Source organism: Ascaphus truei, chromosome 4 (assembly GCF_040206685.1).
Source record: "Ascaphus truei isolate aAscTru1 chromosome 4, aAscTru1.hap1, whole genome shotgun sequence".
Lineage (NCBI taxonomy): Eukaryota > Metazoa > Chordata > Amphibia > Anura > Ascaphidae > Ascaphus > Ascaphus truei.
Window position 1 is genome coordinate 379,869,429 of NC_134486.1, and position 17,397 is coordinate 379,886,825.

At 44.4% G+C, this 17,397-nt stretch overlaps 1 protein-coding gene across 1 annotated transcript in view; it reads left to right on the forward strand.

Moving 5' to 3' along the window:
- TDRD15 (tudor domain containing 15) overlaps window positions 1-1,162 on the forward strand; it is a 43,966-nt gene extending 42,804 nt beyond the window's left edge. The window contains 1 exon segment of the mRNA XM_075598449.1: window positions 190-1,162. Within this exon segment, the coding sequence (XP_075454564.1) occupies window positions 190-197 (8 nt within the window). The 3' untranslated portion in view covers window positions 198-1,162.
- Window positions 1,163-17,397: the final 16,235 nt, after the last annotated feature.

Here is a 17,397-nt window from a genome sequence, read left to right on the forward strand (position 1 = left end):
AAAAGTTATTGTGAAAAACTTGGTTTATCATTTAATCATCACAGCTCTAATTTCAAAATAACGTCTGATAAGATGCATGAGTTGAATCATTTTACATTTACAGTAACATAAATAGTTGTGATGTTAAAAGTGTAAACTTTTTCAAAAGAGATATTTGAAAGTATAACTGAATTTATATTTATTTTTCAGCCAACTGAAGATATTGTTTTCTCGAGTCCACCAAGCATTCTTACACCACCGCTGGAAATTCTGATACATTATGTTCAGTCATACAGCATATCGACTACCTTTTTTTCCCCCATATATTTTTATCTTAAGGACAACATAAAATTCCAATTATGAAGATTACAGTGCTTCAGTGGATCAAATTACCTTGTTGCTTTCTGTGGAAGATGAGAACTATTAGAATAATTATTATAACACTGAGCCAACAAAATACTCTTTCTTTGGTAAACTGTCAGCAATGCAGAGCTTTGACAATGCTGCATTGTACTGTAGATTTAAGTGTACTCAAAATGAAGATCTTTGACTTCTTAAAACTGATCTTCTACGTTTGATTTAATTGAAATGTTTTTTGGGCTAATGTCCTATGTATAATTGTCACTGCAAAATATGTATGTGGTACAAATGCAGCAACTATTAATGCTCCCTCTACGAGTTGCAGTAAGATACACAACGCACCAGCAGAGCAAATGGCATTAGCCACATGCAAAAAGGGTTGGGTCTGCCATATTATCTTACCGCTGGTGCATACCTCTTACAGCTATGCATGGAAAGCGAATGCTTTCTATCAAGGCAGACATGTTAGTTTGATATACGTGTGTGTGTGTGTGTGTACACATATTTACATGCATGTCAGAAATTTTGAATTTTTCTTCCAGAAGTTCAAAATTCCTTCGTTATAAAAAATATATATTTTTATGCAATATCTAATTTCTAAAAAAAAAATTGAGATGCAACAGTTAAATTAAAAACAGTATTTACCATTTTTCACATACTTGGAACATGAAGTGTAATCCCTCATTTGCTTTCATTGTTTGTGATCTTAACATAACAATAAGTACATAAGCATCACCCACAACACATTAATTTAGTATTCTTAAAATGTAAACTTGAACTAAAAAAACATTGAGTTTATACTAAGGAACAGATACAAACCAGCGCCCGTATAGAAAATGTCCAATAAGTCCCAAATAGAGTCCAAAAAGGGGGGGGGGGATTCCAAATGGTCCAATCGAGGAAAGATCTCCAGTCAGGGTGTCTGTGGCATATGGACAAAGACAAAAAAGAAAATCATAGTGTAGCTTGTATCAGTTAAAAACAAACACACAACAGAGAACAAACCACAAAAAACATAACACTTAACACTAAAGCTGAAAATAAAATGGCTATTTATTAAAACAAAGGAGCCTGCTGCAGCGGGTCATCAAGGGGTTAAAACCCAAAACCCTACTTACAGCAGGACCGGAACAAATGAGCGTGGGATCGCCAAGCTGCTGTAAGTAGGGTTTTGGGTTTTAACCCCTGGATGACCCGCTGCAGCAGGTTCCTTTGTTTTAATAAATAGTCATTTTATTTTCAGCTTTAGTTTTAAGTGTTATGTTTTTTATGGTTTGTTCTCTGTTGTTTGTTTGTTTTTAACTGATACAAGCTACACTATGATTTTCTTTTTTGTCTTTGTCCATATGCCACAGACCCCCTGACTGGAGATCTTTCCTCGATTGGACCATTTGGAATCCTCCCTTTTTGGACTCTATTTGGGACTTATTGGACATTTTCTATACGGGCGCTGGTTTGTATCTGTTCATTGTTGTAATTCTGGTGGTGTTCTACCTGTGTTTCCTGGCTGCCCTGCTATTATTATTATTATTTTATTCCTTGTTACATCCCCATTTCCAAGGGATTTTAGCGCCTAAATGCACCTTCTTTTTGTGTTTTTTTATTTTATTTTATTTTATTGACTTTATACTGAATTTCTGTTTTCTCTGTTATTTTCAAAGTGTGTTTACTATGGAAAATGTTATGTATCCAAAAGTACAAAATTGTTTTAAATGACATTTGTTTTCTTTGTCATATAGTACTTGAATTATTTCTCCTCTACTGACACTATCGTAAAACTATACTGATCAAAAGTGGTTTCCTGAACTGAAATCTGGTGTGTACAAAATTAAACTTTGTGTGTCATGCAATAAAGGGTGTTTAAATGTTTCAAGCATTCTCTTTTATTTGGGCATTCTGTATCCTACTTGTGATAATAAACACAGTGAATTGCATTCATTTAAGTGTGATATTCATGGTCGCTAATTAACTACCATTAAAGTCAAAAGCATTTCATGCGTTGTCTGTCAGTGGTGCGCAAACTGGGGGGCGCGGCAGATTTAGGGGGGGCGCAGGCTGCGTGCGGGGAAGCCTGGGGGTGGGCAGAGCTGTGCACGGGTGGCCAAGCAGCTCACAGCTCAGTGCTGCTGTTTCAGTGTGATGCCTTCTGTGGGGGAGGGGCCTTCCCTGCACACAGACAGCCCCTCCTCCTCCTGTCCCAGTTTTCAGCCAAACATGGGGTACTGGAGCAGGCTTAATTGTGAAAGTGTGTCTTAATAGTGTGTGTGTGTGTGTCATATTGAGGGGAGGAGGAGAGAGACATGGAGAGGTGGGAGACATTGAGGGGAGGGGGAGAGAGACATGGAGAGGTGGGAGACATTGAGGGGAGGGTGAGAGAGACATGGAGAGGTGGGAGACATTGAGGGGAGGGGGAGAGAGATATGGAGAGGTGAGAGACATACTGAGAGGAGGGGGTGAGAGACATGGAGAGGTGGGAGACATTGAGGGGAGGGAGAGACATGGAGAGGTGGGAGACATATTAGGGGGAGGGGGAGAGACACTGGGGGGAAGGTGAGAGACACTGGGGGAGGGAGAGACAATGGCTAAACGGAGGGATGAAGGTCAGGCAGAGATGGCAGAATTGAGGTGCTTGGGAGGATGAGTTTTGGGGGACCAAGGATTCTTTGGGTCAGAGGGGTCACTTCGGAGTATTGATCAGCAGGGGAGATTCATGAGTACCCCCCTTGAGTTTGGTTATGGGGTCCCTGATCCCTGGGCAACATTTAAAACGGAAATAAATAAATAATACATAAAACTGGTAGGTAGGAGTGAATGACACTGGGGAAAGCAAATGGGAGAAGGAAAAAAGGGAGGGAAAAAAAGAGGTGGGAGAGGGAAGGAATGTAGCAAAGAGGTGGATGAATGCCCCCTCAAATGGACTGCCTTTGTGTACCAGAAAAAAACATATTAACAGATGCCAGCAAACAAATAAAATAAACAGTGATCCAATACTAGTAGACTGCCTGTGCGCACACTCCTGCAGCCCAAGCGATTTGTGAACTTGGCTGCAGGAGATTGTAGACACGTGGCGGACGCGTCACAAAGCTGGTTCGCCCTCATTGGCTGAACCAGCTCACGTGCGCTGACGTCATGTGATTTTGATTACATCAGGCAGGGGGGGGGGGCGAGAAATTTCATGGATGAAAAGGGGGTGCTCGGCATAAAAAGTTTGCTCTTCCCTGGTCTATGTTTTGTAGCTTTTTTCACTTTAATCAATCTCTGCCAATAAGTGCAAAGTTTATTTGCAATCTTTCACTTTTATATATTCTTTACAATATAAACTATACTGGATTGTTGTATTAGTAAAATATTAGTTATGTAGATGTTTACTAGTGATATCTGTGCTGCTGTTGGAATTGGTTTAAGAGCCACAAATTAACATTGTTAAAAAAAAAAAATTAAATTTAGAAAGATACGCAATACGTAAAGATGATACGAGTAAACTGGAACTGCAGTTTGGAAGTACCAGGACGAAGTGGCTTGTGCACCAACCCAAAGATTAAAGGGACTGATGATCACGGAACGTTGTTCTATACCATGCTTCTAATATAAGCCTCGTTGTGAGTGAGGTATCTACAGGCATACCCTCATTAACATTCGCAATGGGACCGGAGCATGTATGTAAAGCGAAAATGTACTTAAAGTGAAGCACTAACTTTTTCCCACTTATCGATGCATGTACTGTACTGCAATCGACATATGTGCATAACTGATGTAAATAACTTGTGTAACAGGTTCTATAGTCTCCCCGCTTGCGCACAGCTTCAGTACAGGTAGGGAGCCGGTATTGCTGTTCAGGACGTGCTGACAGGCGAATGTGCGTGCTGCCGTTTGCCTATTGGGCAATATGTCCTTACTCGCGTGTGTACTTAAAGTGAGTGTCCTTAAACTGGGGTATGCCTATATTTTGTTACAAATATATATTGATTTTACCCTATTTTTTTTTTATGTTACATGTACATCTTGTTTGTCTACCACAGAGTAGCGCACTCTCCTATGGACTATATATTGGGGAAGTCTTGAAGCCTGATATAATTTATGTAGGCTGGGAATCGCTAGCGTCCACCCCCCCCCCTAGAGCAGAAGGCCTTTTTGGTATTTGGCCATTAACTCCATGATGCCTTCCAGGCACCTATCAGCTGCAGCTCCCTCATGGAGTCCATCAGCCCCTTTTGCTTCCGATGTACAGTACAAGGGCCTGTGAGTAGAGACCTGTTTGGGTTGGGATCTATCAATTTTACGGTTTAAGACTGTATTGCCGTCCCCACATATGATCAAGCAGCTCATTCTAATGTCCTGGAGAGCAAAAAAGCCCTATAATAAAAGGTATCATTGGTAGCGTATAAATTGGCCAGCGTGATCTACCGTTGTTTCTCTCCCTCCTTTCCCCCCACACCCCCAAAAGCATGCAAAGCAGAACAATGTATCACCCCTTGTCTGGTTTGTCTAGAACAGGCTTGAAAGGAACTCAATTATTGATTAAGTTAGCTACCCCCCTCCTCTTCACTTGGCCCTGATGCGTGAATCATCTGTGAGAACCTTCTCATTATGTGAGATTTAACTTTAGCGAAGACGTTGTGAGTATGAGATGGTGGTACTTACATTGCTTGCAGGGTTCCGGGTTCATGTGCATATGGGTGGCCCTCGACAGAAGTAGGGCTGCGGGTGGACAGGTAGGCACAGTGGGAGGTAAGGGGAGGAAGACAGTAGGATGTCTGGACGCGGATGGGAGAATTAAATATACGTAAAAACCTAAAAGATTCTGAGTGAAGGGGGTACTCACTTCAGGTATAGTAAGGCCTGGTCCTGAATAGTGGGACCTTAAGTCTGAGAGGTTTCAGTGACAGCACTTATGCCTGAACTTCTCTGGCATGGTTCCCCGGGTGCAAACTCTAGCCTCTGAACATTTTAGATAGCGACATAAAACGGTGCAATAACACATGTTCTATATATTTCAAGAAACAGCAACCATTTCATTTGGAAGTTAACTTAACTGTTAAAGACATAGCAAACTAACAAATAAGTACAGACAGCAGCAACCAACTTCAGGGACATAATGGAGCCTCATAGTTTAGTCGTGGCAACAGCAGTTACCCATTCTACAGTAGCAGTCTGCAACTATCCATTGCATTAGATAGCAGGGGAGTGTTACACTTGGCTAAGTTGACTTATAGAGGGGGAAAGCAGGAGAGGTACCTGTTGAGTCCTGCCTTACTGGTTCACAACACGCAGCGCATTCACCTGCGCATGTACATCGCCTTGCCCCTACTTATTGCTGGTCCAGCTTCTCTGCTCAGATTGCAGATCACTGCTGTGCTCCGCTAACTCTTACTAACAGTTTATCCTGCCAAAATGGGATCTAAGCCATAGCGTGCAACCTTCCCCCATACCCCCCGCCTCTACCTTACATTCATTTGGTATCCCTAAAGTATTATGCAAAATGTGAATCACAGTGCTAGATATATATAGTTACATAGTAGATGAGGTTGAAAAAAGACATACATCCATCAAGTTCAACCAATGCTAAATTTAGATATATTCAATATACTATTAATTCTATGCAGGTGGCCTTTTGCTGGAGTTCATACACTGTACTTCATTGTGAAAACTCAATACCTCATGAGTGGGCAGTCTGGTCTGCTACAACATATTGATATGGGAATTTCCACTTTGCAGTGATGAGATCTGCAGCCTTGTTTTACTGCAGTTCGGCCATTCAGTTGCTGCCAGCTGACCCAGCTATGTTAAACATGGCCATGATTTGGGGTGCAGAAGGCTGTTTCTGCTCAAGAGCAATATCTCTCGTCTTGAATACCAGAACTGGAAAAACTGATGATTGAGGTGTTTTCCACCCAAGAGGAACTTTCCAGGATCTGAGTCTCCTCTCAGCCATAATGGACGAGATGGCAGAACAGTATGAGGACTTTGACAATAGAGGTCGCAGCAACAACCTCTGTATAAGTGGGGTCATGGGGACGTACTAGATCCCTGGGACCTGCCTATTCAGCCTGCTCTTCCCTGACATACTGGCCTCTATCCTTCTCAACAGGGTCCATAGAGCATTGAAACCCAAGGCCCTCAACGCAGACAAACCACATGACATTATTTGATGGGTTCACTTTTTCGACTCCAAAGAAAAAATTGCAGCACCAAAAAATCATCCGGCACTGCAGTCTAAAAGTACGAAGCTCTAAATCTTCCAAAGTTTATCACCCACTACACTCCCAATGACACAAGAAACTCAAAGATGTGACCACTGCCCTGAGAACTCCATTAAATAGAAATGGGGTTTCCCATTCCGCCTCATGGTGATGGGGCCACCCAGATCACCATGAGGTATCCTGCTGATCCCCACGCCTTGGAATGCATGGGCATCCAGGGGACAACATGTAAAAGAATCACCACAAGCCCACGAAGTACCACAGTACAAGGCTCAGAAGTGGACCAGAGAGGGCACCAAGCAGAACATTAATCAGTGCTCTTTGGGGTACTAAATGATTCCAAGGACCATTAAAAGACCAAGATGGCAACCAAAAGTATGATTGGAGGATTAAATCCGAAAACAATTTGAGCACTGTAAAGAGGTTTACAACCGAAGTACCTGGAAGATCATTGGGGTGGCCTTCATCCAGCAGTGGATCAACAAAGGACAAAGATGATGCTTTAATGTGTCAATCACCTTAATCTGTTTATTAAACAACTCTCTTTCATTAGTTCTGTTTGAACCTAGGAGGCTTACACACACTCTGACATCCTATATTAACCTATTGAGGGCTGCATTACATAAGTTTCTAACCTAAATATCATGTTTGGGTGCTGCATAAAGTTAGTTCTGTCATATGAGAAGGAGGGGCTCTTCAGCAGGATCTCCCAGAATATTGAAAAGCTATAGGAATGCCTCCTTTTGAAACTGAAAGGGTGGTCATCATCATTTACATATTAGGTCAGGGTTTTACTCTGAAATCCCAGAATTCTCTGGTATCTATTTGATTTTCCTGTTTCTTGTACAGTATATCTATGATAGCAACTGTTGGGGGTGGCACTAATATTGGAGCTGTTTCTCAGATCCTGGGTAGTTTTGAGAGGGGTATCTTCACCTGAACTTGGAATTGGGGTGCCCCTATTTTAATCCTTGGGTTTTCATGCACAAAATACCACAAGTTTTCTGGGGTATCGCGTTTTCTCCCATGGACATTTAATAAGACTCCTGCTCTGGTGGAACCTTCAGTTTGGGAAAAACCTAAGGGCTGGGACCCGCTGCGCCCGGCGGCGCGGACGGCCGCGTGAGCATTCCCCACCAGCAGGGGAATCCTCCCGAGCCGGTCCCAGTCCCCCCTCGCTGACGGCTCACTACGCACTGACGCGTCAGCCGCCAGGGGATTCAAGAAAATTGTGATCCCGAGCGGTGATGCGTCACGATGAGCCAATCAGCGGCGGGGGCGGGAGCGGGGGCGGGAGCTGTCATCAGGCAGCTTCCTATTCAAGGTAGTGTGTGTGTGTTTTTGTGGCAGAAGGGGGAGGGAGCTGCTTACCTTACAGCAGCCCGCAGCAGCTCCCTCCTGCAGCCCGAGCCCGTGGAGGGGGTGGGGGGAGTAGCAGGTCCCTCCGCTCAAGCCACGCCCCCCCTCCCACTCCCGCCAACCTCCCGCTCTGGCTCCCGCTCCCTACAGACCGCATATCGCGGTCTGTGTCTGTCAGCGCCCCGCCTGTCTGCAGTGCGGGCGCGCTGACTGAGGGAGCGGGGCCTTAGCCTAAGCGTTATAACTTTGGAGATAGATAAACACCTCTGAAATAAGAGTAGGTAATCTTAGTTTTATAAATAAAAAAATTACGGATTAAGAAGATATATTTGATAAACTTTTTATGTCATGCTGAATTAAGGAAAATATTTTTTTATTTTTACTGTTCAATGTTTTTGTCACTTATCAGCACTTTTATACTGCTGAAGTAAAGCAGTTATTTACAAATAATATGCTTAGATGTTCTGGTAGCTCTAGGGGTGAACATAATGACATTTAAACTGTTAGTGTGACACCGATTTGAAGCATTTAAACTAATTCATATTTACTTGACGTTATAAAAAAAATGTACAGGTTCTAATAAAAAAAGGATATACACAATTTGTATTAAGTTTATATAACGAATATTATAATTTTTGTGGCTTAAACATTGAAAGCCCCCAAAATGCCAACATTTCTTTAGCACTCAAAAGTCCATATTTACTAAAGCGTGCTAAGCATTAGCACAACCAAACGCCGATTCAAATTAATGGGAGTTAGGACATGCTAAAGCTTAGCATCCTTTCGTGAACATGGGCTAATGGGATAAAAAAAAAAAAAATTAAATTCAGGATAGTATTTACGAAGCGACTGTAGCCATATCGTGTCCACGAGAATGCATCTTCCGCAGCGCTAGATTGAAGTACGCTCTCTGTAAGACTTGGATATAAATAAAGCTGAATTAACAATAAACTGAGGTAAAGGTACAAAGAAAATGTTTATAAGTATATGCTGTTAACCACTGAATATCTGTGAGAGAGGGAGCCAAAATACTTATGCAAATAGGGAAATGGAGAAGGCATAAAAACTAGGTCATGTTTGCATAAATGGTGATTTTAATTATCCAGATTTAGACTCTGGCAATGAGATTAGCAATACAACAAAAGGAAATAGGTTTTTGGGGGTGCTAAAAGACAATTACATGACCTTAATTATTGAGAAACCAACCAGGAGAGGGGCAATACTGGATTTGGTAGTATCAAACAATGTAGAAGTAATAACAAATATTTAAGTCCGGAAACATTTGGGAAACAGAGATGATAAAATGGCTTGAAATAAATAATCAAAAAACATATTTTATGGGTTCAACAAAGACTTAAAATTTTACAAAGGCAGATTTTAATAAACTGAGGAATAATCTACAAGGAAGACATTTGGAGGATGTTTGTGCAGGGAAAAATGTGGAAGAAAAATAAGCAGTCTTAAAACATTGTTAGAAAAGAACACAGTGTATACACTTGAGTAATAAATATAAAAGAAACAAGATTAAACCAATGTGGCTAAATAAACAGGTAGGGGAGGAAATGGAAAAGAAGAGGCAGGCGTTTATATTCGTAGTCAAAAGGGCCAGAGGCATCATATCAGAATTATCAGGAATTTAACAAAAGTTGCATAACGCCAATCAAATGAGCAAAATTGAAAATAAAAAAAGGATTGCAATAGAAAATAAGGTCAACCCTAAAAAGTTCTTGAAGTACCTTAATAACCCAATTAGAAAAGAAAATACAGGACCGTTCAGTGTGAGATGGGCAGGCAAATTATTGAAGATTTAAAAAAAAAACAAAAAAAAAACCAGATATTCAACAAATTATTTCTCTGTATTTATCAGGGAAGAATCAAGTGCAAAAATAGAGTTACAGGAGGAAGCCACAACCTCTATAGTAACATAAATTTGTTAACTGAGGAAGAAGTGCATAGGCAGCTTGATAAAATGAAAGTAAGAAATGTACCTGGCCCAAAAGGCATACATCCAAGAGTTCTTAAGGTGCGAAGTTCAGTAATAGCCAAACCATTACATTTAATATTCAAGGACTCGATTTCCACATGCTTTGTACCACAAGATTAGCGTAAAGCAGGCGTGGTGCCTTTATTTCAAAAGGGAGCTACCTGTAGATCATAACGAGGGAATTACAGACCTTTAAGCCTAACATCTACTGTATAGTGGGGAAGCTACTTGAAGGTTTAGTATGGGATAATATGCAGGTAAACCTAATGGATAACAAATTGATTAGTAATAGTCAGCATGGTTTTATGAAGGATAGGTCATGCCAAACTACCCTTATTGTTTTCTTTGAGAAGGCAAGTAGGGATTTAGATCATGGTAATGCAGTTCATGTGGTCTACTTCGATTTTGCAAAGGCGTTTGATACGGTGCCACACAAGATGTTAGTGTGCATAATAAAGGAAATTGGAAAATATTTGCACCTGGAATGAAAACTAAAACAAAGAAAGGTGTGCAGGTTTATCCGTTAGAGTTACGGACGTTCTCCACAAAAGAAACTCTTTTTATAGTGCGCTCTCATACATAATATGATCAGTAAATACTGCGACAGGACTGATCTTAGGGTAAGAAAGTGAGGATGGTAGCACATGTTATTAAACTAATGCATACAATAACCCCTTATGTCAATTGCCAGGTGAATTTAGATAAAAATATAAATCTTTACTAAACGTAATATATAAAAGGAAGTGGGGTATAACAAACTCCTAAACACATATAAACACAAACACGGATGTATTAGTCAAAAATCACCCTGGAGGGATTGTAATCTCTCCAGAATATACCCACCGTAAGGTTTGCTCAAGTCTACTGTACTGTATGCAATAGTATAGTCCCTTGATAGTTCAGACTGATAGGGGTATATTAGATTTTGTGAGCAAACGGTATGCGTGAGCTGTATCCACTATCTTCCTTGTTATGGGATTATAGTAGAAACTTGATAACCTCATTATGTCTAGTAGTACTTCCTATAGTATACTCTGGTATGATATTCAATTGAAATGTTACTTCTTAGTAAACGTGACTAAGTACTGTTGTATGTAACAAATCTTATAACAGCTCAACCCCGTTATAACACGATCCTTTACAATGCAAATCCGCTTATAATGCGATGCAAGCGTGGCTCCCAATTTTCGTACGTATGACGTACTTTACAACACGATTATTGGTGTCTTAAGTACTTTATTGTACAATGCATACAATTGTACATTATTTCTAACGCGATCCGCTTATATCGCGATGTGATTCTTTGGACACCAAGCACAGCGTTATAATGGGGTTGAGCTGTATATGTAAGCTGTATTAATACTATATCTAAAGATCTTGTATTCATTACAGTTCAAAGCGATCACAATAGGCAACAGTTGTTGCTGTTGCTGTGGTAGGACTGATACTTAATATTTATTATACAATGTATGCCAACTTGTGTCCACGGAGCATCCCTTCGTGGACAGTTTAAGAATCTACCTAGAGTACTGGAATCAATATATTGTACATGTATGTATTATAATGTTTATTGGGGGTAGAGGGATTGAGCGAAGGGGTGGTTGCCCCGGGGGTGGTTGGTTAGGCCTCTTGGATGGGCAGTGGGAGGGGTTAACCCTTTCATTACCGTAGCAGTTATTACAACCTTACTGGTAGACCTAACCACCCACCCTGGGACAATTACCCCCTTCACTCATCCCTTCTGCCCCCAATAAACCAGATAGTTTTGCTTAACCCCTTCATTGCCTTAGCAGTTAGCCACTAAGTGTTACGCCGGTGCTGCCCGCAGACCAGACCCGTCCCCTGTGCTGAGGTGGGACGTAGGGATACACGCACCCGCAGCAAAGGGAGCATGTCCGGAGTGTGGTGTTATTGTTGCCAGGCCAGGTATAGTAGTGAAGACAATACTTGCCGGTACCGGTAGTAGAGAAGGAGTAGTTGCCGTTGTCAAGATCAGGGATGCCAGAAGTCATGAAGTCCAAGTAGAGCCAAAGTCGAGAGCCTGAGGGGGTAGTCGTCCAATCCGCGTCAATACCTGAGGAGTCACTGATAGAAAAGTCAAATGCTTCCATACAGAACTATGTCGAGCGATGAGTGATGGGAAGCACAGGCATAATAAAGCTGGGCAGGCCAATGGGAAAAGGGGGTAGGCCTGGAGGACTGCAAGGAGTCCTCCCTGATAGGAGAGAGGTGTTACAGCCCAGCTGAGTGTAATCATTGATTTGCCTTGAACTGTGTGATGCTTGAGGGCGACGCCTCACTGCAGCAGCAGTGTTTAAAAGTGCTCTGTTAGGCGTGTGCTCTGTAAACTGAGAATGCATGCACATAACGTCTGGGGCTGGCGTGCGTGTAGGAGGGCGTGGGCGCGACCGGCGCTGAGCAGAGGAATCGCCGAGGGGAGTGATCCCGCGACGGCGGCAGGGGCGAGGAGCCGTGGAGACCGGTAAGGCAGGATTGTTTAGTGTGTCCAGGGACTCCTTGCGGAGAGGGAGTGCTTTGTGTGAGAAGCGAGGAGAACGCCGATTCCTGACAGTACCCCCCTCTTCAGGAACGGCCTCAGGACGGTCCAAGAACGGTTTCTCTGAAAACTTTTTCCTGAAGGACTTAAGAAGGGCCGGGGCATGAATGTCCTTTGAAGGTACCCAGGATCTCTCTTCAGGGCCAAAGCCCTTCCACTGCACCAAGAACTGAAGCTTACCCCTGGATAGGCGAGAATCCAAAAGAGAGTGAACTTCGTATTCCTCGTTATTTTGTACAGTAATGGGATCCGGTTTACGAGTCTGATCGGGAAAGAAGTGACTGGAGATAAATGGTTTTAAGAGGGACACATGGAAGACATTGGGAATCTTCATACTGGGTGGTAGTTGGAGCCGAAATGCAACAGGATTGATTTGTTCACAAATAGGGAAGGGACCCAGGAACTTAGGTGCCAGTTTAGGAGATGGTACCTTGAGGTGGATATTCCTAGAGGAGAGCCATACCAAATCCCCTGGTTTGTAACTGGGCGCCGAACGACGACGACGATTGGCCTGTAGTTTCGATCTGCGGGAGGAGTTGAGAAGGGTAGACTGAATCCTGGACCATGCGGTTTGGAGGGAAGAAATGCGTTCATCTACGGCTGGTACTCCAGAAGGAATGTTGGGGATGGGAAGGCAGGGAGGGTGGAACCCATAATTTATAAAGAAGGGAGACTCCCGGGTAGACTCGTTTTTTGCAGAATTGACAGCATACTCTGCCCAAGAGAGGAGTTGAGCCGAATCATCCTGGAAGTCGGATATAAAACATCTCAGGTACTTCTCCAGGGATTGATTGATTCTCTCCATTTGTCCATTGGACTGAGGATGATAGGCGGAGGAGAAGGAAGAAGAGATGCCCAATCTCTTCGTGAAAGCTCTCCAAAATTTGGATACGAACTGAGAACCTCTGTCATAGACAATGGACGAAGGAATCCCATGAATCCGGAAAATCTGCTCCGTAAAGATATCAGCAAGGGCGGGGGAGGTGGGTAATCCTTTAAGTGGATGAAATGGGACATCTTCGAGAACCTGTCCACGACCACCAAGATAGTGTTCATTCCTCTGGACCTGGGCAACTCCACGATGAAGTCCATAGAAATGTGGGACATGGGGCGGTCGGGACCTGGAAGGGGTAACAGAAAACCCTGAGGCTTTTGACGGAGAGTCTTGCTTTGAGCGCACGTGGGGCATGCGCGGGTAAATTCCAGAATATCTTGAGACATCCTTGGCCACCAGAAATTCCGACAAATGAGATCAGTAGTCTTCTTAAAACCTGGATGACCTGCAGATTTAGAGGAGTGACCCCAAGACAGGACCTCTGGAACAAATTTGGATGGTACAAAGAGTTTGTTGTCGGGAACGACCATGTCCTTGGGAATGCGTCTCTGGGAGTGCAAAATCTTGTCAAGATTTTTGAAAGTAGACGTGGCGAGAATCCTCTCATGTGGAAGGAGATCTCCAACGATTCCTCTGGCCTCTCCTCAGAAGAATGTATTCGGGAGAGTGCGTCTGCCTTTACGTTCTTGGTCCCGGGGATATAGGACAGGTGAAAATCGAATCGAGAAAAAAAAAAGAGCCCAACGAGCCTGTCGTGGACCAAGGCGTCGAGCATTCTCTATGTAAAGAAGATTCTTGTGGTTCGTGAGAATAGTAAACGGCTCTTTTGACCCCTCCAGCAGGTGTCTCCACTCTTGAAGAGCCATCTTCACGGCCAGAAGTTCCCTGTTACCCACGTCATAGTTCCTCTCGGCAGACGAGAATTTCTTGGAAAAATATGCACAGGGATGTAACTTATCTTGGGACGTGGGTCTCTGAGACAGAACGGCACCAGCACCGCAATCAGAAGCGTCGACCTCCAGTACTAAGGGAAGTTCAATGTCGGGATGACGGAGAATAGGTGTGGATATAAAGGCTTCCTTGAGTGTCTCGAAAGCGGAGATGGCCTCGGATGACCAAGCAGAAGGATCAGCTCCTTTTTTGGTGAGCGCAGTAAGGGGTGCCACAATGGTGGAAAAACTCCGTATAAACTTACGATAATAATTAGCGATGCCTAAAAATCATTTTATGGCCTTGAGAGAATTGGGTCTTGGCCATTCAGTGACCGCTTGAAGTTTACCGGAGTCCATCATAAACCCCTCATCGGAAATGATATACCCCAGGAACGGAGTAGAGGTCGTGTGAAAGGTGCACTTCTCCAGTTTAGCGTATAAATGGTGTTCACGGAGACGGGAAAGGACGTAGGAGGTGTGGCGTATATGGTCCTGGAGATCTTTGGAAAAAATCAGGATATCATCCAAGTATACAATAACAAAAATATTGAGTACCTTACGAAAGACGTCGTTGATGAAATCCTGGAAGACAGCGGGAGCATTACATAAGCCGAAAGGCATTACCAGATATTCGTAGTGTCCACTACGCGTGTTGAAGGCCGTCTTCCATTCATCCCCTTCCTGATGCGCACCAGGTTATAGGCACCACGTAGATCCAACTTGGAAAAAATCTTGGCCCCCTGTAATTTATCGAACAGTTCGGTAATAAGGGGAAGGGGGTAACGATTTTTAATAGTGATGTGGTTTAAACCCCTGTAGTCGATGCAAGGCCTCAACGACCCATCCTTTTTCTTGACAAAGAAAAACCCAGCCCCTGCTGGGGAATTGGCGTGACGAATAAAGCCTTTCTTGAGATTCTCCTGGATATATTCATCCATAGCGTGAGATTCTGGTAACGACAAAGGGTAGGTCTTGGTCTTGGGTAGGGAGTAACCAGGAACTAGATCGATTGGACAATCGTAAGTCCTGTGTGGCGGCAAGAGGTCTGACTGTACCTTATTGAAAACGTCCCGGAATTGATGGTAAACGGAAGGTAGAATAACTTCGGGAACAGAGGTATTGGCCAGCAGTTGATGAGTCTCGCCTGACCTCGGCTCCAGGAAATGGGAGCGGAGGAAGTCCAGTCAATGAGAGGATTGTTAAGCTGTAGCCAAGGAAGACCAAGGGTGATGGGTATCCCAGGAGCGTGAATGGCATCGAGAACTAAGGTCTCCTTGTGTAGATGTGAAGACAGAAGCAAGGGAGCCGTCTCTAAGGAGATGTGGGCCGGGGTAAGAGGACGTCCATCGATACCGACAAGTGCGATGGGAACCTTCTTTCTCACTAGTGGTATGTGGTTAACCCTGGCGAATTCTAGATCCACGAAGTTTCCTCCAGCTCCTGAGTCAATGAAAGCGGTGGTAGAAGTCTTGAACTTATCGCCTGAAAGGAAGACTGGAAATGTAAGTTTCTTAGGGAGTTCACCTTTAGAAAGGGGACGTGGAGACATTACACCCAGAGAGAGCCCCTCTGTGCTCACTGGGTGTTCCCGTTTCCCGGACACAATGGACACTCCCGAACCCGATGTTCCATGGATCCGCAGTAAAAACACAATCCCCCGGCGTGGCGGAACTGCCGTATCGGTGTGCGGATGCGTTGTACCCCCAATTGCATTGGCTCTGGCAACTCCAGTGCAGGACGAAGAGGTGTGGTAGCACTTGAGGGAGCAGGAGTGCTGCTGAGAATACTGGAGAACGGAACTTGAAAGTTATGGAAGCGAGCGCGCTGACGCTCTGAGCGGCGTACCTGGATGCGTTGATCCACTCGGATGGCCAAATCAATCAGGACCTCCAGTTGATCCGGCCTGGATTGGCGAGAGAGTTCGTCCTTGATGGGATCTGCCAGGCCTTGCCAGAATACGGAGACGAGAGCCTCTTGTCCCCAGTTAGTCTCGGCTGCAAGAGTCCGGAATTCCACAGCATACTGCGTCACCGTTCGCCGTCCCTGCGTGATCTGGAGGAGAGAAACAGATGCCATCTCCCGACGAGCGGGGGAATCGAATACCCGTTGAAACTCGGCTTTAAATGCTGGGTGATCTTGGGTAAGGTCAGAACGTCGCTCCCAAACCGGGGAAGCCCAAGCCAGGGCGCTGCCAGTGAGGAGGATATAAATGTAGGCTACTTTCTTGCGATCAGTATTGTAGAGATGGGGAGCCATTTCAAACTGCACCTCACACTGGTTTAGGAAACCCTACAATCTTGCGGTTCACCTGCATACGGCTTGGGAGGAGGAATCCTTACATCTGAGCTGCTAACTGCGCTTGCGGAGTGGGGGCTTACATCTGGCGGGGTCGCGGTCGGTACCCTGTCTGAGAGTACTGCGACCTGGCATGTAAGGGCCACAATTTGATCCGCCATGGCCTGGTTTTGCTGAAGCAGATTAGAGAGAAACTGCTGTAGTTCGGTCTGGTCTGCGTCTTGTGGGCTCGACATAATGTTACGCCGGTGCTGCCCGCAGACCAGACCCATCCCCTGTGCTGAGGTGGGACGTAGGGATACACGCACCCGCAGCAAAGGGAGCGTGTCCGGAGTGTGGTGTTATTGTTGCCAGGCCAGGTATAGTAGTGAAGACAATACTTGCCGGTACTGGTAGTAGAGAAGGAGTAGTTATTGCCGTTGCCAAGATCAGGGATGCCAGAAGTCACGAAGTCCAAGTAGAGCCAAAGTCGAGAGCCAGAGGGGGTAGTCGTCCAATCCGCGTCAATACCTGAGGAGTCACTGATAGAAAAGTCAAATGCTTCCATACAGAACTATGTCGAGCGACGAGTGATGGGAAGCACAGGCATAATAAAGCTGGGAAGGCCAATGGGAAAAGGGGGCAGGCCTGGAGGACTGCAAGGAGTCCTCCCTGATAGGAGAGAGGTGTTACAGCCCAGCTGAGTGTAATCATTGATTTGCCTTGAACTGTGTGATGCTTGAGGGCGACGCCTCACTGCAGCAGCAGTGGTTTAAAGTGCTCTGTTAGGCGTGTGCTCTGTAAACTGAGAATGCATGCACATAACGTCTGGGGCTGGCGTGCGTGTAGGAGGGCATGGGCGCGACCGGCGCTGAGCAGAGGAATCGCCGAGGGGAGTGATCCCGCGACGGCGGAAG